Here is a 21,767-nt window from a genome sequence, read left to right on the forward strand (position 1 = left end):
TCATCACTTCCAACGAGTTGCGAGTTACTAGCTCAGCATCGAGCCCTGATCGACAGTCCGTCTCCAATTTGTTCCCCTAAGAGGCTCCTCCTTTAGGTATGACATGTCAAGGGGGACACACGCTGGCAATCTCGCCTTCTCGACTGGATTTTTCCTCTTGAAGGCGTTCGGATTCAATCGGGTCGAGTCTGCGATAACTCGTCCCAAAGTCCCACGGTCTGGAGTCTCATGGACTTCCGCATTTCCGTAAGCTACGCTCACTAGTAGTCAGCTCAATAGTAGGAGCGGAATTCCTGAACGCTAGTAGCGGCCATCGACTTGCGGCTCATGAGAATCCATACCTTATATGATACTTTTCGGTCTCTTCAGTCTGTGGAGCACATCTGGTTAGCTTGATCGTCGAGTCTCATATAGGAAGGCACACAGAAGTTGGGATAAGGTGGTTTCGCTTGGGTCTCTGGCGCGCAGGATATAGCGATGGCATTGAAAGCATTGAAACGGATCATTCGTGGATTCGCTCCCACCATCATCAGATGCAGCTGTGCGTTCGTGAGCTCGAGACCGACCGTCAATCGTTTTGTGCTTTCGATATTCTTTCGCTCAGAAGATCTCCATGGAAAAAGTTCCCTTGGGTGGATGGAGATACGCCCATCGGGAACGGAGACCGTTTGCCGTATACTGCTGAGCTAATTACAGTGTTTTCCGATTTCAATACCTCCGCCGTTCCATAGTGATCGTGTCGCCGGATGGCGATGCTGCCGTTTCGAGTCGACACTCCCCGCTTCCTCTTCGGAAACCTATCTTGGAGGCCTCCGAATCAGAAATTCGTCCACACGGGTCGAGAGGAGCGACCTTGGAATCTTTTCTCGTTATCTGTCTGCGGGCGAGCGACCAAGACGAGTACGGTCGTTGATGTCTCACTGCTGATGGAATACTCCGTGTTGCCGTCTTTGGTCAACAACTTTTAGAAATCCAGAGCCAGGAGAATTCTCAATGCGAGACTGAATGTGACTCGATGGCTGCCAGCTGATGACTTGCAGTAGCGCATTTTGAACTTTTCTCCGGTCGTGCATCGTTCTTTCGTTCGAAGCAGACTCCTTGGAGAGAGTAGAATGCGCATTCGGAATCAGTCACAAACTACTATTCGGCGTCTAACTTTGCTCATTTCGATCGCCGAAGAAGCAAAGTTCACCGAGGCCAGTGCCCGGGACGCAATCCTTGACACACATCTCGCTTTGTGACCTGCCCAGTACGTTCGTCTTGCCAACTAGCTCACAGGACGAGCGAGCATAGAGGAAGCAAACCAGCCGAACAACCATCCATTACGACGCAGTGGACTCTTCTGTCGCGCGATGTCGTGGACCCAGCACTCCATAACCCCGTTTGCTCGGCCGCGCTACAGCTACCAACGGGGGCTGAATGATTCAGGCTACTTTTCCATCTCTGGAGCTTCTCCGACCGAGCATGTACAACGAGTTGACGGGCACAGCGGCTCTCTCTTCTCGCTCCCCACTCTCGGTGGTATCTCGCCCGCTCACGGGCGCTCCCGTCGCTCCGCGTAGGAATCCGGGGGCCCCGACTTGCCGGTGGACCACGGAGTACTGGCTCTGTCAATACTCTTCGTCGACACTGAAGCGCACTGCGTAGAATCCCCCAAAAACACCACCACCTCGAAACCAAGCCGAAGTTTCGTTCGCGACGTGAGGCGCAACGACCGAAAAGAGCCGCTGGAGAATTTCCTCCTCCGATAATCACCTAGTGTGAGGGATAAGCATTGTTGAACCGGTCATCCTTGAGAGGAAACTTAGTTTCCGTCTTCTTCCGTACTTCAGTCATCGAAATTCGCCCTGGAAGTGAACTTGACGCCAGGCGCAAGCCGGGAACCTCTCTATGGGGACCTGCTCGGAGGAGGTTTGCCTAGAAAAGGTTTGAAAAGTCGTGACGAAGACCTTGCGTCGACTCTGCACAGAGTATGGTGGATAGCGAATCCCTCGTGAGCTCTCCCTCCCCTCCTCCAAGAGCTTCCGCTTCGCACGCCCAACATCGCTGTTTACTCCTTTGTTCCGATGAATTTCTCCATCTGCATAATTTATTTAGGCGGAGCGAGATTCGCGAAAGAGCCCGAGCTCACAACGACCTGCGAATAGAAAGCAGCTGCTCGGGGACCGATAGGAATTCGACATCGTCAACGTCAGGATTCCGGGGACGTCTCCTGTCGGGATTTTAGCTTTCCACTGGCTCCGTCGAACCAAAATCTAAAATATCGGCCCTCTAACGAGAGCTCATACGTGAGCAGGAGAACAATGCCGAAGGCTTCTAATTTGTACGCGAAGACTCATGTCGGAATCCAACCGTCGAAATTCGAGGTCAGAGATTAAAGAGACGTGGACTTAATTGTGAGACCTTCTGAGGCTCCAGTTGTAAACTTCTGACCTAGACGTCGGGGGTATGGAATGAATGTCTACGAATCTCGTCACGGAGCGGCGGTAGTTCTGCGAAGGTAGAGCTCTCAAACTCCAGAATGGATTCGAACTACTAGGGTCAACAGAGTAAACAGGGTAAATTAAGTCTCCAGCGAATCTTATCAGAGGACATAAATTTCGAATCTATTCTAGGGGGAGCTTCACTCGGTAAGCAGGAGAGTGAATGCGTGACACCGTTTTCACGCGAAGAGCGCTCTTGGGAGGAATGGCTGAGAGTGGGCTTGTAATGCATGGCCCGGGCTTGCTCCCTTGACGAAGTAAATTTCATGCTTGCTTGCCTTCCGAGCCGCTCATTCTGAAATTTGCATTATGCCGGTCTCTGGAACGCCTCACCTCACTCCAACATCGAGGGTCCTTGGGTAAATAGATCGCAACTCGGGGAAATTCCATCCGATATCTCCCTCACTGCGATACGTTTCAGGTCTTCGAGACTTTCCTTGGAAAGCCGGGAAACCTCCGGCTGTAGGCGGGGCGATCAGCGAGCAGGGAAGAGTCCGCTCCAGGTCGACGACTTTGAAGAGTAAGGCTCGAAACTATTCTTGAATATTTTGGAAGTATTGGAGTCGTATCGGCCGTCTGCTCTTCCCTTGGTCAAGGACGAATGATAGAACAGAAATGTTCGATCACTGCGGCCGACTCTGCTCTGAAAGGGATAGTTTACCGCTCTGAATGGAATCCTGCAATTACACCGTATTCATTCCCAGGTCGTAAGAGCTCGGGTCATTGATATCAATATCAATGTAGAAATATAATGGACGGACTAATATATAGAGGACTCGAGCATCTTATTAAGAGTTCAGTCAAACCCAGAATATAATGTCGAGGACGCTACCTCGGTCTCGTACACGGTCAGGGCTGTATTTTTTTGTACGGCAGAGCACGTGGTCCGTTGTGTGTTGATGGTCGGATGGATCCTACGAGATTTACATAAACAAATTCCTTGTCCCGAGAGACGGCTCTCTGAAGTCCAAACACTCCATAATTCAGAGCAAGATCACGAGGTTGTGTGAATCTTCCGCCCAAGTATCCAGAGGAGAATGCTGGATTGGGTTCAGAGATGTGCTCGGAAATTGAGAATTTCAACTCTCTTGGGATCGTGCGTGGAGGACTGATACGACAAGCCGGATGTCGCAACACCTGGTATTGAGGCCTCCGTCCCCCAGAAACATTCTATCCTCGGAAATACAGTGCTATCCCTGTCGAAGTCTCTGCCCGAAACAGAGTGATATTTGCCCAAGATTCGGGGATCTTCAAACAAAGCTGCGAGCTTCTATAAAGACGAGCTGAAGCCTTGGGGGCACTCGGGTATTCTTCTCGTAGTTCAGAGTCTCAACAGAAAACAGCTTCCACACAGAACTGGTCCGTCAACAAAGAAGTGGAGGGCAGGGTTTGCACACGACGCTCAAGGCGTACTTGGCGTCGAAAGAGAAGTGTTACCGATGTTATTCCCTCCTGAACTCGCAGCAGGGTCAAGCCGGCTGAGCCCTGGGCGCGTCAAGTCTTGACAGACTCTATGCTTCACTAACAGAAATCGCTGAGTCCGTTCCCCCCGGAGACGTGATCCAAGTCTGGAGATTGTCGATTTTCCTTTCTTCTGTGATAATCGGAAGGATAGGGAATCAACAGATTCCCGAAGCTGTCGGCGGAATGGGGCGAAGACAACCGCTCCCGAGACTCGGATAAGCCGGGTTCCGAAACTCATAGACTGCGTCATGCATCGGAAATAAGCTCCTGACGCAGGAGACCGTACGGACACCAGGCATCAGCGAATTTTATGTGGACGTCTTCCTGTGCATGCCTCGCGGCACGCACGTAATTGCGCGGTATTTGACTTTCTGCTCAGCGCCTGTCCCGGCCTAACCCCGCCGATAACCGAACTTCCCGTGGAGAGCGTAGTGCACGGGGATTTCCGATCCGCCAGTCGACTACTTCGTTCGGTATTGCTTTCCGAAGCTCCGGTTTCACAAAGCTCCTCGACCTGCCGACAGCGGTCGAGGATCGCTTTGACCTCCACGCGAGGCATCTCACTGATTTCACAATTCGTAGAAGGGCTTGCTTTCCGCGAATACCCTCAAAATTCTTGCGTCGTCATATCTTGCCAGCATTATGTGGAGTTCGGCTTCTGTTATCAGCCGCTATCCGGGCTGTCGTAAAATTCCACCTTTCCCTGTTAGGTCATACAGGTATCGGAGCCGAATTCCTGCAGCTTCCGGAGCCATCATTCGCTCCGAACCTTTTGAACCGTGTCTCCTCTCCCGACTTCCGGATTCCAGCCAAATCGACAAAAGAAAACGGAGCCGGAAGTCGGGATTTCCGAAAATGTAATTTCTCCCTCCCCATAGATCCTTCTCTGGAGCATGGGAGACAAGAAGCGATTTCTCGCGCTGCAATCGCCGGCGATGAAAAAATCGATCGTCAACATCTTCAACATATTCTCATCGGGTTCAGTACCATGAGACGTTCCTTCGCCAATAATTGGGGGGCGACCACAATACGGAGTACGGGACCCCGCCAAAGAAGAAATCATCGTAGTCGAGACAAGCTTGGGCTTGTGCTTATATCCATCCGTATGACTTGCAATCATTTACATAGCTTGTTTCCGTTTGCGTCATAGGCGATTCCGTAGAGGATAAAGGGGCGATTTCACGGCAGATTTCTGTCGATATGGAACGCCCGTAGACTTTCACCACACGTGGAGATCGGGTGGTGACTGTCGGAAGCTGGGAGCAGAGAGAGAACCTCGTCGATCGAATTTCAAAAACTGCCCTTTTTGAGCCGTGGAATCCCAAACCGAGGTAGAGAGGTCGCGACTGGAGTAAAAGGACTCCTCGGTGACGCAGGTGCGCTTTGTACATACTATGTCTTGAGGAACCCGCCGAGCTTTGGGTTTCGATGTGTGTCGCTGCTCTTTTTTTGACCCAATAGCACGAGTATCCGACGTGGTTCCGGAGCCTCGGTATCTCCATGGGACATGACGAGCCAAACTCATGGGTCCAGTGTCCAGTCTTGGGTGGTCCTCAGGACATGGTACCCGCAGTTATCGAACAGCAGCCATGACACTAGTTCTGGCCCTGAGTGATATATAATTTCCTCTCGGGAAACTCAGGGACCCATGCTGGAAAGAGCTGACGTCAGCTAAACGCACCGAGTTCCAGCGTTTGCTAGGAGCCGACATCCGTCATTGTATCATACGGAACTGTTATCTCGGGACAGGGTTTAAGCTCTTAGGAACACTCCAGTATAGTTCAGTGATTGAAGTTCCTACCTGCTCTACGAACGATGAGTCGTGCTCTCATGGTTTTCATCGCGTGCCCTCATCCACGCAGATATTCGGTCCGAAACACGGTGCGGCGTCCTCTTGGGAGGCGACTGCAGTATCGAGCGCATCGTTAGTGCGTATTCCGCCCCAGGTTCGGGAATTCTCTTCCGCCAAGATCAATGGGAACTTCTTCCCGACGACATCCGCTCCTCTCTGACAAAGCTCGAACCCCCGTCAGGACGGAGACGATGGTTTCCACAGGAATGACATGCTTGGATCGAAATCCGATAAGTACCCTGAGAGCTTGCGAGCTCGAGTTCGGAATCCGACCGAGAAAAGTTCCTGCCCTCCAAACGAGTCCATCTCCTCGTGCATCACGAGCGGGCCTCGGAGACACGACTTGAATTTCCTAATGACGTCTCATAATTCTAACGTCATGTCATAACCGCATAGTTTTCTCCTGATGTCTGGATGCGTACAGCGAATCCTGTCTTGCAAACAGAAGATCCCAAAACGGCATAGAAGAATCATTGTCGATCATTAAGGTAGCGGGAAGAAAAGTTCTTCAGAGATTGTATCTATTACGCTCCGATCTCCATGCCCGGTATTCCATAAGGCCTGTGTCCGCGATGTGAGCATCGCTCTTTGCACTGTCTGAGGTCCCTCGCCCGGAGAGAAAGGTCCCCGCCACCCTCTCCCAGAGTAGGAACTCCGGGTCTTCTAGTGCAACACGTGAGGTCTCGTCGCCTTCATAGTGCTCAGAGGAGCTCAGTTAGCGATGTGAATCCAGTCAAATCTCTCAAGAGTCTGTGAACTTTTCTGATCCCGTGTTCCGCGCGCGGGGAAAAATGCGCAGTGCGGTCTTCATCCCTGATGTGCTTTCCCCGCGGCGACTACGACTTCAAACCTGAGGAGAGAACTCGGATAAGGTACTTTTGAAAAATCATCCCTCTGACTGCGGTGCAACTTCGATGTCCTTGGACCCTCCAACGAGAGGCGAGGCTTTAGGAGAAGGCCCACCAAGATTTCAGAGGGGTTCTTGCCCCCGAGGAATCGGACGCGGGTTAATCTCCTTGAGAGAATCTGAATCGGCATCGGGGTTCGTCGGCGTTCCTGGACAATCCTCGTAAGCCGAGCTGACTGAGTTTGGTCAGGAATGCGTGTGATCGCCGCCGTAGATAGGGAATTTTCGGAAGCTGTTTCACTGATTATCCCGACTCCCCTTGTCGCTCAATCTCACACGACTTTGAAGCCTCTCGAGCAAAAACGGAGCGTCTGAACTAATTCTATATATAGGAGGGCTTCACGAGCTTTCCTCAGAGCCTCACAGATTGGGATTGATCGACAGACAGGGCACCTAGCAGATTGCCTGTCCACCGAATAGTCTCCGATTTTCGAGATCAGTGAGTCAATCCGGACAGATTTCGGGGTCGAGGTTGAGTTGTCCCCATAGATTTGAACACATCCGTGACCCACACCATTCTGATGCACACAAACATCTGCGACAAGAGGCCAGGGAATGCGTGATTAGACTTTCGGATCCCTAAGAGTTCTCAAGCGTCTGGTCAACGACTGATCGACTTTCAATTACGAGGATCGGAACTATCCGGAACGCACATCGGAGCGTTTTTCTCAGCTCATTCTGAAGGAAAGCCGTCACCTCGGGACATAGCGATAGAGTTCGGTTCCGAACGAGCATGACTCCCTGGAATCGTAATACAACAGTTCCTCGATGCTTCACAGAGCAGCGTAATTTAATTTGGAGTCGACTCGCGTTGACCCATCGCCACGTGTTTCTGTCAGAAGTTGAGTCAGGCTCGCTATCGATTCGTTGATCTCCGTAGAACACTGTCGGTGCTTCCGTAGGTGACGATTGCCGACCATCTAGTCAGGTTCTCTAGGATGGGCGCTCACGCGATTGCGAAAAAAAAACAGATAAGAGAGATAGGGATGCTTTGACTCGTCACAAACACTTCGCTTGACCACCGTATATCGTCGCGAGCCTGTGGCCATCTTCGCTGATTAAGGTCGTCTAGCTAGTCGTCCTCGGATCGCTGTTCCCATAGGACCCAGGATTCCACATGATAGATGCTTGTCGATTGAGACTCCGTCCCCAGACCGGAACCCAGCGAAAAATGATCTACGTATATTGTCGATACCTACTGTTTAGACTTTTGTTGTGAGTCCGCTAAACATGTTCGAGCCCGTATCCACCCCAGGGAACACCTTCATTATTCCGATTGAATGCTTGCGAGCTCGACGCTCCGCAAATAATGTCGGAACTCGGTGTGTGATGACGATCCTATCGCGAACAAAGTAACCCAAGGGGTTTGTTTACCTCGTCGAATTACATAAACACCGCGAGTTCAGGTGAGCTTTCTGCGCCATGCGGGCGATTCTACATGAGCCTATGCTCGAACTTTACCACGAGCTGTCAAACTCGAGCAGCTCTAGGAGAAGCTTCGTTTTTTCCTCGAGATGCGACGGCACACGCCAACTGCCGATGATGATGAGCCTCTCCACGTAAATGTCATGGCTGTTCTCTCGAAGTTCAGAGTGGATCGGCTTAATCAAGAGTTATGAGTCTTTGCCACGGACGAGTTCCTTTTTCGCTTTCTTCAAACTTGTGTCGGTCGCACCCTCCAACGTGTTAGAGGGGCAGCGATTCACCACTGGAGCGGGGGCCGGCTGCTCCATCAGACGCCCTCCGCCGCTCATGCAAAGTTTGGAGTGCGTCGAATTTTCTGCTTGACGAGACCGTTTGATTCCGTGAGGCGACGCAGTCATGGGCTTGCGGATGTTTGTTTGCATGCTTCTCAGAAATCAGTCTACGCATTCGAGAATGGTGGAATGAGCACGGTGGCGAGGAGTCGGAAGACTCTGTAAGTGCAACGTGCCTCCATCAAGAATTAGTCCTGATATCAGCGGTCGATACAGATGGCTTGCGATTCCTCTCACCACTTATCTCGTCTTCATCGATCGAACCTGAAATTTTTCCAAGTCTGACAATGGATCGATAAAAATTTATCGAGAAGGGAGATGAAAGACAACGTCTTTCGGTGCCGTCCCGTAAATAACGGGGCGGTTCATTTGATTTTTTACCCGTAAGAGTTCCAGAAAAAGTTAATTGAGTTATTCTTTCGCGAAGGATCGTGGCGATTCTCTCTGTAGACTCATCCCATTCGATCCCTTGACCTTGAGGAGAATCTTTCGATCCGTGCTCAACTCGTGTGCAAACACTAGAGTTCTGGCTCTCTCCGAGACTCAGACGGACTGCAGAGAGGAAGGGAAAACACCAACGAGGAAGCGCGATGCCAGAAAGAGTCGCGGTGAGCGTGGTATTCCGAGCCGTGTTCGAATTTTCCGAGCGGCTTACTCTGAGCTTGACCGACTGAAGTAATTTGCAGCTTCTGTCCGCCACTCGAAACCCTGCTCAATCTCAGCGGTCACACCGCTGGTGGTAATTATCGTAAAACGCCGGCTGCCGGACGACGCTGAGACGATCACACGAGCATATATTAGAACATTTAAAACAAAGTAGTGAGACAACAACGACAAGAGTACGTCGGCGTGAACTCTCTACTCCGTATCGAATCCTCCGGCGACGGAATGATTGCTTGAAGCCTCGATCCGAACGACTTCCGGCTCGTCCAAGCACTAAGTCTGTCTGGATCGAAATCGATTTCGAAATCGTTCACATGATGGGAACTTTCGACCGCTACGACTCGAGAGATGGACTGTTTCACCAGACTAACCCAGTCAGACTTAATATTCATGCGGGAAGAAACGCTCGCCCCCGGCACTTCGTTACTTTGCCGGGGCGGAGTGATTCGAATCCGGGGAATCCGATGACACACGACCCGCCTGGAAGGCTATCCCAGTCGTGCGATTCCCCAACAAGTTATCTGGTCACAGTTCCTAAACTCTAATCGGTAGCTAACGACGGTTGATTTGCTGACCGGTGGGAGCCGTGCAATCGAAGCCTGTGCCAGTAAAGTTCGACTGGACGAACTTGCTCCGTGGGTCCGACCTAGACTGACCTTTCTGTCGTCGCGACGCGACTCGCAAGACTCCCCCGATGAGCACATCCTCCGAGAAAAGCATGAGTCTTCGAAGCTGGCACCGGGGGTATAGACCCAGTAAGCCGAAACCTTCACGCCGAAACCCAGAAAGCCGAAACCTGGAACGCAGAAACCCAGAACGCCGAAATTCGTCCATTCGGCTTACTGGGACCTAACCGGCACCGGGAATCAAGATATCGGCATGTGATTGCTCTATGATAATCATAGTGATTATCGGCATGTCACGATTTTCATGCATTCCGCAGGTTCGTGTCTTTCGGGAGATGAGCGAGAACCTTCGAGGAAAAAAAGCGAAAATTATTGAGAATTCCTCTTTGTCGAGGATCCTTCTCTTCCGCTTTTCTTTATGGTGCCTATTTAGGGCCTTCCGGCTACAGTTCGCCAGAAAAATTCTCACGGAGCCTCTCTTTCCTTTTTTTGGGAGCGGCCAATCACTCAATTGAGAGATTTCGCGTCCGGATTTTTCTGCTGGGACCTGCTCCGAAACTTTTTCTCGAAGCCATGTGCCTCCGGTCGACGCTCGGTTCGGGTCCGCTCGTCTGAGCGTGGAATTTCCGTGTTGTCGTGCTCGGTGTGGGTGTTCGCTTTCCGCAGCATTTCGGAACTGCCTGCGACATCGGCTTTACACTTACAGACTTGGCGGTCGCGTAACACAAGGGCTTACCGGTAACACTGCTAGCACAAGGAACCTCGCTCGACAGTGGGCCTACCTATATTTATGTAGATCGCATGCAATCCCATGCGAAGCCTGATACCGACTCGCGTCAAGGCTGTGGAATTCTTTGTGGGTGTGTTCGGCTAGCGGGGAAGAGCGCTCCTCCATTCTGGACAGCTGCTCAGCTTTCCTGGGTAAATCAAAACACACGGAGCACGGAATCGCAACGGGTGACTGATTTTGAGGAGCCTCCTGGGGCAAATATTCTCCCGACGCTCGCTTGGAACGATTGAACACGAGAAATCAAAGACTTGGGAAATCGGAGGTTTAGCATCTAGCTCGGGACCACCTGATCCGGGATTCTCCGCAACCACTCTCTCTACCCCTCGCTTGGTAACAGGCAATCCGGAGCTTCAAGCCGGGAGATCAAGGAGATACGATCGCCGTTCCGGTTCTGAAACGGGTCCGATCGCGGTCCCCCGCCTCCTTTCGATGAGCCCTGCTGAGTTTTCTAAGACGTTGCCCTCCTACTCCATGAATGACAGCGCTAATTTGTTCCGATCTCCAGGAGCAGGACGAGGGAGAAATACGCTCTCACGAACGATTTCCAATCATGACCGAACTTTTGCTCCTGTCATCTCCTGGCCCGCAATCGCCCTCCCAATGATTTCCGGAGTTTCATTGTTCTGTGATATTGAAATTTTCGTTCTCCCGAGATGCCACTTCAAGCGTTCAGAATGTCATCTTCAGCCGGAACACGTCCACTTCTCTCAATCCGCGTTCGCTTCCCTGCAGCCGTGACTGCGTTCCATCCCTCGAAAAGAGCAGGGACCGGTCTTTCTCGGATCTGATTCGCACCTTTTGTAGGGCATGGATTGTGCTCCCCTGACGTCATCGCAAGAGCTGGAGGAAGCCGAGAGTGGGGCTCAGCAACCGAAATGATTTTTTTCAGTGAACTCATCCGAACCATGCGAACTTGGAAGTCACCTTGTTGTTTTCCTTTCCAGCGGAATTACGTCGATGGATGTGAACGGCGGGATCAGCATATTCGGTGCGGCTCATTCGGTGACGAACATCTCTACTACGATGGACTCGCTGGTCGTCAGAGAGAACGCCACTCTGGAGCTTATTCCCTCCTTTCCGCGACTCAGCAATCCCCTGCCGGATCCATCCAACGTCGCCGAGGTGGACTTGTACCTCTCACAGCTACTGGGTCAGTCTGCGGTCGTAGACCTCGCTCAAGTCCCATTTAGCGTCCGTAGCGGCCAACCACCGCGCTGAGCGGCCAATCGGCCAGTCCGTCGCCTGTGCGGACGGCTGGTTGGTCACTCGCTCGGTCGGTCTTTCGGTCAGTCATTAACAACCATAAACGGTGCGGCGTAGGCTTCGCGGGAAACTGTCCGGGAGCCAGTGCGACAAGCTGAGCGAAAGGCTCGAACACCAATTTGAGCTTGTCATCGCGCACTCCTCAGACCACATTCGACTTACGGAGATGAACATCTCGCAAATTAGAGTCTCTTGTCTCGTCTCAGTTTCATGGGACAACCTAGTCGGTGAGGGCCTCTGGTCTTTGACCCGAAACCTTCACCTCGCGTCCGAGAAGTAAGGCGCTATCCGCTTATCTCTTTCTCTTCGTGGCCATCCCATTCCCTGGAAGGTTATCCGTCTCTTCTATTCCGGTGGGCAGATGATCCCTGAATTTGATCGATTGCCGTGATTCCGGAATTCTCGAATGGCGACACACTCCCATGTTTCAAAATCACAAACGAGGGCTAGAGCCCCGAGGAGGAGACGCCACTGGGCAGAGGAGGGGTTGAACCAGGGTTCGCGACTCACAGACGGAGGGGTAGACGTGCGGGCCGGCGAGCTCTCCGGTCTGAACTAAGGGATATCCGGAGAGGTTTCAATAACAGGAAGGGGGCATTGATATTCGTCTACTCGCTAAAGCGCTTAATTCCCTACAGGTCCGCGCCAGGTTGCGTGGAACAAACTGTTGCCGGTCACGATAATATATTCCTTGATATTCGTCACGGGGCTCGTTGGGAATCTCTCAACGTGCATTGTCATCGTGCAGAACCCTCACATGCATACTGCGACCAACTACTATCTCTTCAGTTTGGCTGTCGCAGACATGCTCACCCTAGTTCTAGGTGAGTGAACGCTTGCTCCAGTAGCTTACCAGTTTCCCCCCGGATCTTCTCCTCTATCTCTTCCCGGGAGCCGTCGTATCCCGAATTGAGCTCCTTGAGGAGAAGCAAAAATACTTTCCACGCGGTGTTGGCAGATTTCGTCGTTTCCTCCAACATACGTAGCTGAGACTTTTTTTTATCGCTGTCCATCCCGAGAAGGATTACAGCCGAATGCTCGACACCCGCTTAGAGCCCCAAAAATAGGTTTTGTAAGAGTGGCGGTGGCTGCGAAAACGAGGCAAGCGAGCATTTTTCCGCGTTGACGCCTTCCCGCATCATTGAACCTCCGATCGGTCCACGAGGCAACGAACTCCGCGTCCGTGATGAGGAGAGCGTCGCAGAGGGGGAGTACGACCCGAGGAATCATTTCTTCGATCCGAATTTCCGGAATGTTCCCGGAACACTTTGATTGTGAGTCGATACCATGGGATGCCGAGGGAAGACTCTGACCGAGCGCACGCTGTTTCGTCGAGGTTTTTGTGGTTAGACGAGTTTTGCAATTCTGCTTCTAACACCGGTGTAGGGGTAAGAGCACGAAGCCCTCGTATTAAAGCCGGGAACTCCGGCTAACTAGCGAAGCGGATGTGGTTATCTCAAACATCGCTCGTTTTCCGAGTGATGGATATTTCCCTCTTTTCGAAAGCCCCCTCCCCACTGACAAAACCTCTCATCCCTCACGAGGAATAAATCAACATTGTTCTAACAAGATTATAATAGCGTGCTACATCGAATTCATGGGCCGATTAGGACGCTTATTCGATGGCAGATCCCGATCGATTGGTGGAGTACCGCGGAGGCGATAAAATTCGCGTTATTTGCCAGAATAACCCGCTCCGAGCGGTCGGCGCGGACGAAGGTGTCCTAATGGCTGCGACGGAGTTGCTTCGAAGCTTGCTTCTCAGACAGACCACTACGGCAACCCCTCGTTTCTCTAGAACTACTGACAGAAAGAACGAACGCTCTGGACAGCTGTCGAGCGCCGCTCTAAACGGACCCTCTCATTAACAGAGAACGCCTTGAATGAGAAGGGTCCCAGAGAAGGCGCCCTCCTCAGCACCGGTAGCCGCTAGCCGTCACCGTCCGTGTCTGAGCGCCAGACGAGACTTCGACGGCGTGTGGCGCGCGCTCTGTAATGGAAACAGTAGCGGCGGCCGCGTGCGACCGCACCGCCGCAGCGAACAATGTCAAGGTCCTTAGCGGTCTGTCATCGGTTCGCACGAGCCGCATACTTGTCCTGTCACTGAGTCACTATGCCAACAGAAGCAGCAGCAAGAGTTTGATTCTCTGACTTGGTGGTACCTTGGAAATGGATTGTCGAGACGTCCCGTCTTTCAAAAGAACACGAACTTTGTAAAAATCTTTTTCCTCCTACTTTTTTCCCATTGTGAGAGCTCTGCTTCATTCTGCCCTGTGACGCGGTCCTTGGTTGCTGTTCGCTTCCTTTCGAGAAAGATTCTAAAGACAAACGAGACACTGGTTTTGCTAGGGTTCTCTAGCTTTTTCCAATGCATGATCGAAAAAAGCAAATTCTTTTTCCGATTCAGTTCCTTTCGGAGGCCTGCCTTCGCGTTCGGCGGTTGTGGTGGCGTTGTAGACTGCGGAATATCTTTTCGTTCCGGAGTACAAGCCCGATGTGAATCTAAACTACGCGAGTCAATAGTCTTGCCGAACCCCTCCCCGTTTTCGGTGCTCGCGGTCGGCGAAAGCCTAATGAGGGAGTCTCCATCCTGGGGCTCCTTTCGTTTTCCTTCAAATTTTCGAATTCGGTATAGCTAGACGGTATTGACGTTCCCCTCGATCGCTCGGTAATCCTCCCCTGCACACATCATTAGGAGTAATCGACATGATGACCGTCTTTAGACCTCATGGTGAATGGTGCATATAATGAGGGCCCTGCGATATTAGGACTGAAACGCTCGTGAAGGTTGTCACGTAATTTCATCCGCTAACCCTTGCGCTCTTATTTCGTCTCCAGGCCTTCCCAATGATCTCGTCACGTACTGGAAACAATACCCGTACGCGTTCAGCTCAAGTTTCTGCTCAATGCGAGCCCTCGTGTCTGAGATGACGGTCAATGCATCAGTACTAACGATCGTCGCATTCACCGTAGAAAGGCAAGTTGAAGAATTCCCTTTTCGCGGATTCTGACGGAAGTTCGACAGAAGAATTCATGGATGTGGCGACTGCATTGCTCGACGACCATCGATAAAATACTTAGCTAAGGGATTCCCCTCAACTTGCACAAATCGAGAAGCGGCTCCGCTTCATGGAAATACCAAATGATCAATCATCGGCTGCCTCCGATGAGCTCAAGGACAAGAACGAAAGCGTCATGGCAGATCTGTGGCAATAACTTCTCGAAATTGGCGAACCGAAAGACCTACCACGCCACTGTCATCATTTGCGAAGTTCGGGTCCAAAACGACCGAGCAAATGCCAGAGACGCTGAATCAAGAATCTCTGTTCGACGTACCTCGCCATGATCTTGAAAACCAAACGGAACGGCTCTGCAAAATCGCCCGCTTTATGAAGTTTGCATGTCTCGCGGAAGTTGATGGTTCGCAGCGGTGTCCGACCGCTTTTGAGAGATCTCTTTTTCATTTCTTCGAGGCGATTCTCGATTCGGTCGGGAGTGTTCCAGGCTCACTTACTCCCTCCAATTATGTCCCTCGCTCTAAGTCGATTTCTTTTTGCCGTCATATCCCGGAGGACGATTGGAAAGGAGATCTATTATCGGTCAAGAAGACTTCGCTAAGCCGAACAATCGGGGGTCTTGCATCAGAGGCTTGCGCAAGGAATCGTCAAAGAGATGATTTGTTACGAGTTTGTTTAGAGCATTCTAGAGGACATCGTTACGGTGAGCCCCCAGAGTGAGATCAGCGGGAAGGCATTGCTCTCTCCCTGAGCATTTCTCTTCTGACTCTGGGAACGATTTCGAAAACCGAGATTATTTTTCATCAGGTATTATGCGACGACCAAGATTACTCGTCGGACAGCATTCCACGCAGGTTCACAATTTCGAGCAATCAAGAATCCGTGATCGATCATAAATACGGAAGGTCAAGGGTGGTTATCGGAATTCCTAGTCAACTCTGTAGAGTCCCTTGGTCTTCGGTCGATTTGGCTTGATTTGTCAGAGCAGGAGCCGCCGTTTCTTCAGCTTTCCATTGAGGAGTAGTGGGCTGAAATTGATTGATGATAATTGTCTGGCCCTTAGCCTCTAATCCTGATATTGAGGCGTTTCGGATACCACTCCCGACCTCGAATTCGTTCTCATCCACCTCAGTATATAGCTCAGTACGTCCTCCCAATCTCCATTCTCACGTTTTCGTTGAATCAGTCATCACTCGGGGATATGAATAGGCCCAACGTGATGAAAGAAGTCTACTTTCGAGTGGATTGAGTCGCGGTAGGAGATCGAACTCCAAACAATCGGAATGGGTTCCTACAATGTCTCTGATATCCTTATGTAAAGACGTTCTTTGTCATGTGTATTCATTCCCCTGCGACCTGCACACCTCATTCTCATGGATTAAGTCGCATAGATAAAAGAATCGCGGATCAGTATGTCGCGACGAGATTCTTGGCTCAAGTTTCTCGTTGAGTGTCTCCAACGTTTGGAATTCCTCCCAAACTGAACCAGTTCGATGACCGACGGAATGTCGCGACACTTCACAGATCTTTTCGCCACATTGACTCCGATCGATATCGACATCGATCGAGCCCGACGCCGAAGGGGAGATCACATATTCATTGTACTCCCCTAAGGGCGTTCATTATTGCCAGAATGCCGTGCCACATAATTAGTTACCCCTCCCCCTTTCCTCCCAGAGTTCGTGGCCCATCGTACATCCCAGAGCATTCACACGGACATGATTCGAATCAACCCGGAAGGAAATATAAGAGAGGGTTCCCCTTCCTTCAATGGGAATAGCGATAAGTCAAATCTGATTCGCATTTTCCAGATATCTCGCAATCTGTCATCCTTTGTACAAGCACAAGATGTCGAATCAATTGGCACGAGTGCTGAAAATCATCTCCAGTATTTGGCTGATTGCCCTCCTGTCGGCGCTTCCGTTGGCAGCGAGAAGTAGCGTCTTGTATCAGTTCGGTGAGTGTACACAATGGCCTCGCTGGGTCCCCGCAGTACTACACCGCTCAGCCCCTGTGCCGTTTCTCACCAATCAATCGATCCGCCCGCCCGACCTTACGCGCAGCAGACCTCCTGTATGCAAACGAGCTCAATGCACGGTTTTCGCAGGGAATATTTGCCTGGCGGGTCTAATAGAGATGTGTTGAGTTGAGCACGCCGACTGATAGATCGCTCTGTTTGCGTCGCAAGAAACAACACACGTAAACACGTACCATTTGAGTGATGCCCCACAGATGATGACGAGCTCAGTCCCGAAAGTCTCTTTGTTGAATCTCACTGTGCCAACTTGACGGACGGATATCGTCGGCTACAACGCACGTGATGGCGGCGCTCGCTGAAGCAAAGGATCCTCACATGGTATCCATTTGTTTTCAGTGAAAGGTGTCCGTCTGGACGACTCGGCTTTCTGCCTGCTGCATGGGTCCAACGATGTCAATACAGCTCTGCTGTTGGGCTCGACAGTCATATTTTTTATACTTCCAATGATATTCATCGTCATCTTGTATTTGCGGATTGGTTTCAAACTGCGCCGATCGACCTTGTACAAAGGCCAATCCGGAAGCAATTCAACAAGTTTTAAGAACGTCAACGGTGCGAACGGAGGCTCCAGTAAAAGCGTGTGTGGGGCGCCCGTCAGAAAGTTCTCACTCATTAACGGGACACGTCAACAGCAGCACCACCTGTCAAGCTCGCGAAAAATTATCAAACTCCTCGGTGAGTCTCTATCTAGGCGTTGCACGAAAGTGATCCCGATAATCTGGTTGCATTCAACGATCGACCTCCATTCGACTTGAGCAATATCCGGAGGCCCCGGGAGCATCCTCCCGAATTCCGGTTCCGCCAACGCGTGTTCGACCTCTGTGCCCTCTGAACGTATTCGGAGTTCCCCCCTATACGATGCCGAGCCGACGAAGATCAAGTGTTGCGAACTGAAAGACATTCACCTTGAATAATTTCAATCCAGTTTCGGTGGTGATCATCTTCTTCATCTGTTATGCGCCTCACCACACTCAGAGGCTGATGTACGCCTACGGATCCCACATGGGTTGGTCCAATGAATTGCGGAGCTTCAACGAGCAACTCTTCTACATAGGAGGTAGGTGTAGTCCGTGGCTGAACGTTCAGGAGAACGAGCGAGGACGCGAGAGAGCGAACCGGCGAATGGACGGACGTGGTGTCGTAGATGCAAAGATGAAGAGGCAGACATTTCGTATACATGGTTCGCCACTAAATCATTCGACATTGGCCCTTTGCGCGAAACGAGATTGTTCTCCACGGCGAATTCCCCACGCGAAGAAGCAGCGAACCTCGCGAAGTCTGAATAAATGGGATGTCCGAGGGCTGAGAGGGAATTCCGCTCTCGTGCATTCTAGCCTTTACCACACGTTTTCCGAATGAACTAATTTCGGTAGGGAACTTTTTCCCTTGCCATCTTCCCATGGGAATGCCGGCGTCGTTCGGAACCGATAAATTAATCGGTGGGAATTGCCCCGTTATAGAGGAGGGTTCGTCGAGTTTAGACTAACGAAAATCCCCTCAGAACTTATCGGTTCGTTTTCAACTTCCGTGTGTTGTGGAATCGGATCTTTTCCGTTATCCTGCGTGGACACGGGAATTTCCTGTCGAGAAATTCGACCCTAGGACGCAGTGATCGGAGTCGCCTCTGAATAGGAGCGAACTCCTTATAACAGCGGTGGTATCGAAGGAATTCCGCTTCGCCCTTGGTCTAAAACAAGGGACGTGGACGAGAGGAGAAACTTCTTGACGTGTTCGATCAGGTTCCGTGAACGCGAGTCAAGCTGAAGAGTCTTGCCCGGGGAGGGAGTCTATGTTGATTGACTTGTTTTCGTGTTCGATCCCGCAGTCGCTTTTCCACCAAGTCGATATCCTTGTGCCCAGCCACATAAATCAATTGGGATCGGGGAACTCTCTTCTTCAGTGCGGATTCAGTCAGTGTTGGAAAGCACTACGATCTGTCGATGTTGCTGGGGACTAATGTCGACACTCATCGTCCGCGGGAGGGGTATCCCGGGAGCTTTGAGAACTCGACAAGGGGAGCCGCTGAAATTATTTCCTCTGTGATCCATTCTCGCCCCGATGACGGCCTCACAGCTATGGGCGGCGGGGAGACGACGACGACCGCGGCCACCGCCACCCTCAACCCCCACGGGGAGGGACCGTCTTTTTGGGAAGGCTGCTATTAGGTCGTAAGATAAGTAAACGGGTCAATGCCATCAAAGACAACACTATCTGTTCACAGGCTGCCTCTTCTACGCGAACTGCACGACCAACCCGATCCTCTACAACGTTATCTCGAAGAAGTACCGTTCGGCTTTCCGACATACACTCTGCCGTTGCTGCGGTCTTAAAGGCGCGCCAACTTATCCTCGAGGCAAGTGAAAACCGTACAAACGAGCCTCGCGTATTCTTATCTGTGGCTCCATCAGTGAGCGAGACCCTATCTGCGACGAGTTGTGAGAGATTCTTCGAGGAGGAAATTACGCACTCAATAGAACGAGAAGCTAATTAGTGGGAGCGTCTTCCGTCGCGAAAGCAGGACTGCTCGTACTTATGACGGCATCCTACAAACATGAGACCACTTATGACTAATGAGTTACAAGCTATGGAGAAAGTACATATATACTCTGCCAAGCAAGTCAGTCGAATGTTGCAATTCAGGCTCGTTACGCTATCGACGGAGCTGCACGACGACGCGCAGTTCCATGAGGTCACAAACATCCTGAACATCGATTCAGTAGGTTCACGATCCGAGAAGCGTGCCGTGTGTGTCTTCCGTCCACTAACAAGCACGCATGGCTCTGATTGTGCACTTTCTCGTATGCAGACGACTCCCCTCGCACACCATCCTGTATCTGGCCGTTAGAGTCCTTGATTCCGTCGATGTTCCCCCGAATTGCACCGTATCTACGGGTACGCTGTCACGCTCTCGGCGGCCTCATACGATTACACATCCTATTGTCTCCGTAGCTCATGTCGCCTCATCGGGCTCTACTCGCAACTCACACAAGTCGAATCGGGAAATTGCGGAATAGAGGCAGCCGGCGCGGCGGGGGTATGTCTCAGCGGCTACGATCTTAAAAATTGCTTCTCTCCCGCTCAGGTGACCACAGAATGTCGTATTCATCGGTGTGGTTGTCGAACCAGCAGAGGGTTCTCGAACGAAAACGTCTCTCCGAAGGAAGCCTATTGTCGCGCGCATCGGTGCAGTCGGATATCCCAATTCCTTTGCATCATTCTCAGTCATTAACAGGGCCCACCCATCTCAAACTCCTTCGACCAAGCCACTCCGAACCCAACGGGACAGCAGTCACGTTCCGCGACGCACCACCTCCGATGAAAGGTAGGTGGGAGTCGTCGAGCGTGAGAGAAGCAGCATTGCCGCACAACAACATCAACGAGGTCGACCACTAGCAGCAAACTCGCAGGACCAGACATCGCGGAACTTGATTGGGGCGGACCTCGGTCGTCCGTTTTTTCCTTTTCGGCGGCCCCGTCGATTTGCGCTTCCACGCAGCGATCTCGGTGTCGGCCTCGCGTACGACGCCACCGCCGCCGCCCTTCTTCCGCATACGCATGTCTGAAAGTCGTCTAGCTTGGAAACGCTTCCTGGACTCGTTGGTCACCCGTGCTCTTGGCCGACAGCCGCGCTGTTCGTGTCCAACGAGGTCTTTCAGGCTGGCCACTCGCGTCCCGGGAGTCTCGACTAAATAACGAGGCCTAGATTCGACACCGGATGTGAACTCGAGAAAAGAATCCCAGGAGGGAAATGAGTGAATCCCAAAAGCGGCTGAGAACCGCGCCGTTGTCGGCCGCGGTCGTTGTCAGTGAGGTTTTTCCGGAAGTCCGCGCTCACATCGTTTAAGAATGAATGAGAGGGCCCAGATTCCCCCCTGGGCCTTTCTTTTTCCCGAGTTAATTCAATGAGTCCAAGGCGGATGGTGAACACATGGTTATTTTTAGCGGCCGAGGGACAGAGGTCTCCTCCTTGGAGCAAGCGACCGACCCACCGACCGAACGACCCGTGTTCCAAAAAGGCGATATTGTGACTCATGTGTTTCACCATAATAATTGTTTGTAATAACAGTATAATAATAATAATAATGATAATAGGGTAACCATTGGAGTTTGAGTAGTCGGAATCCGCGCTGAATGCTTTCATTTTCTCTTTGAAGGTTGTATTCGGGAGCCAACAATTTGGTGTGTGGAGGAAGTCAGCTGTGATGAACGTTTGCAGGAGAATAACTAATGAACGACAAACACAGAGGGAAAAATCCACCCGCTCCTCGAGGCAGGCGGAATCCGACCGTCTGGCGGAACATGGGCCCATCATCGGCTCAACGTCGACACTTCCGCTCAGGGAAGCTGTGTTCGCATCCGAGCTCCGAAGGTCATCCTCAACAATGAAGAACGATGACTTCGACCTCATTGGGATGTGAAACAGAGGGCTACCACGCGTGAGTGGAGGGCCTTCGTCCGATCGCTGTTATTGGCGATCGCAGACGAACCGATCTACTGGAATCAAGACGAGAGACAGGGGGAGAAGTAAAAATTTCGAGCTAGCCGACTGTGATGATCATGATCTCTCCCCGACACTGATGGTGATGATATGTACATGATTTTTGAGATGAAGCTCGCTAATCGCCTGGCGATCCAAGCCCTCTTTCCCACGGGAGAGTACCGTCTACTCGTATCCCGAACTTGGTGTATGTACCTCAACGATTCCCAAAGAAATCATCCGACCTCGATTTTAATTTTCACGAGATGAGAAGTCGTCGGGTGGAAAATAATATTTTGATGTTGTCTCTATCCTCTCACGAACACACAATACGGGCGAATGCCATGGAGACGATTGCGTGGACGATGATCGTTGCGTAAGTGATTTCCGAACCTGTAAGATGGAGCTCGAATCGAGCACGGGCAGCTGA

General features: G+C 51.4%; 1 protein-coding gene across 1 annotated transcript; it reads left to right on the forward strand.

Moving 5' to 3' along the window:
* The first annotated feature begins 11,658 nt into the window (after window positions 1-11,658).
* On the forward strand, window positions 11,659-21,088 carry LOC100905529 (neuropeptides capa receptor). Its single transcript, XM_018639229.2, has 9 exons — window positions 11,659-11,692; window positions 12,444-12,629; window positions 14,644-14,782; window positions 16,634-16,779; window positions 17,197-17,535; window positions 17,786-17,917; window positions 19,082-19,213; window positions 19,943-20,182; window positions 21,015-21,088. The coding sequence occupies exons 2-9, from the start codon at window positions 12,563-12,565 to the stop codon at window positions 21,086-21,088; spliced, it is 1,269 nt and encodes a 422-aa protein (XP_018494745.2). The 5' UTR covers window positions 11,659-11,692; window positions 12,444-12,562.
* The last annotated feature ends 679 nt before the right edge of the window (window positions 21,089-21,767 follow it).

The sequence above is a fragment of the Galendromus occidentalis genome, unplaced genomic scaffold (assembly GCF_000255335.2).
Source record: "Galendromus occidentalis unplaced genomic scaffold, Mocc_1.1 scf7180000077427, whole genome shotgun sequence".
In the NCBI taxonomy this organism is placed as follows: domain Eukaryota; kingdom Metazoa; phylum Arthropoda; class Arachnida; order Mesostigmata; family Phytoseiidae; genus Galendromus; species Galendromus occidentalis.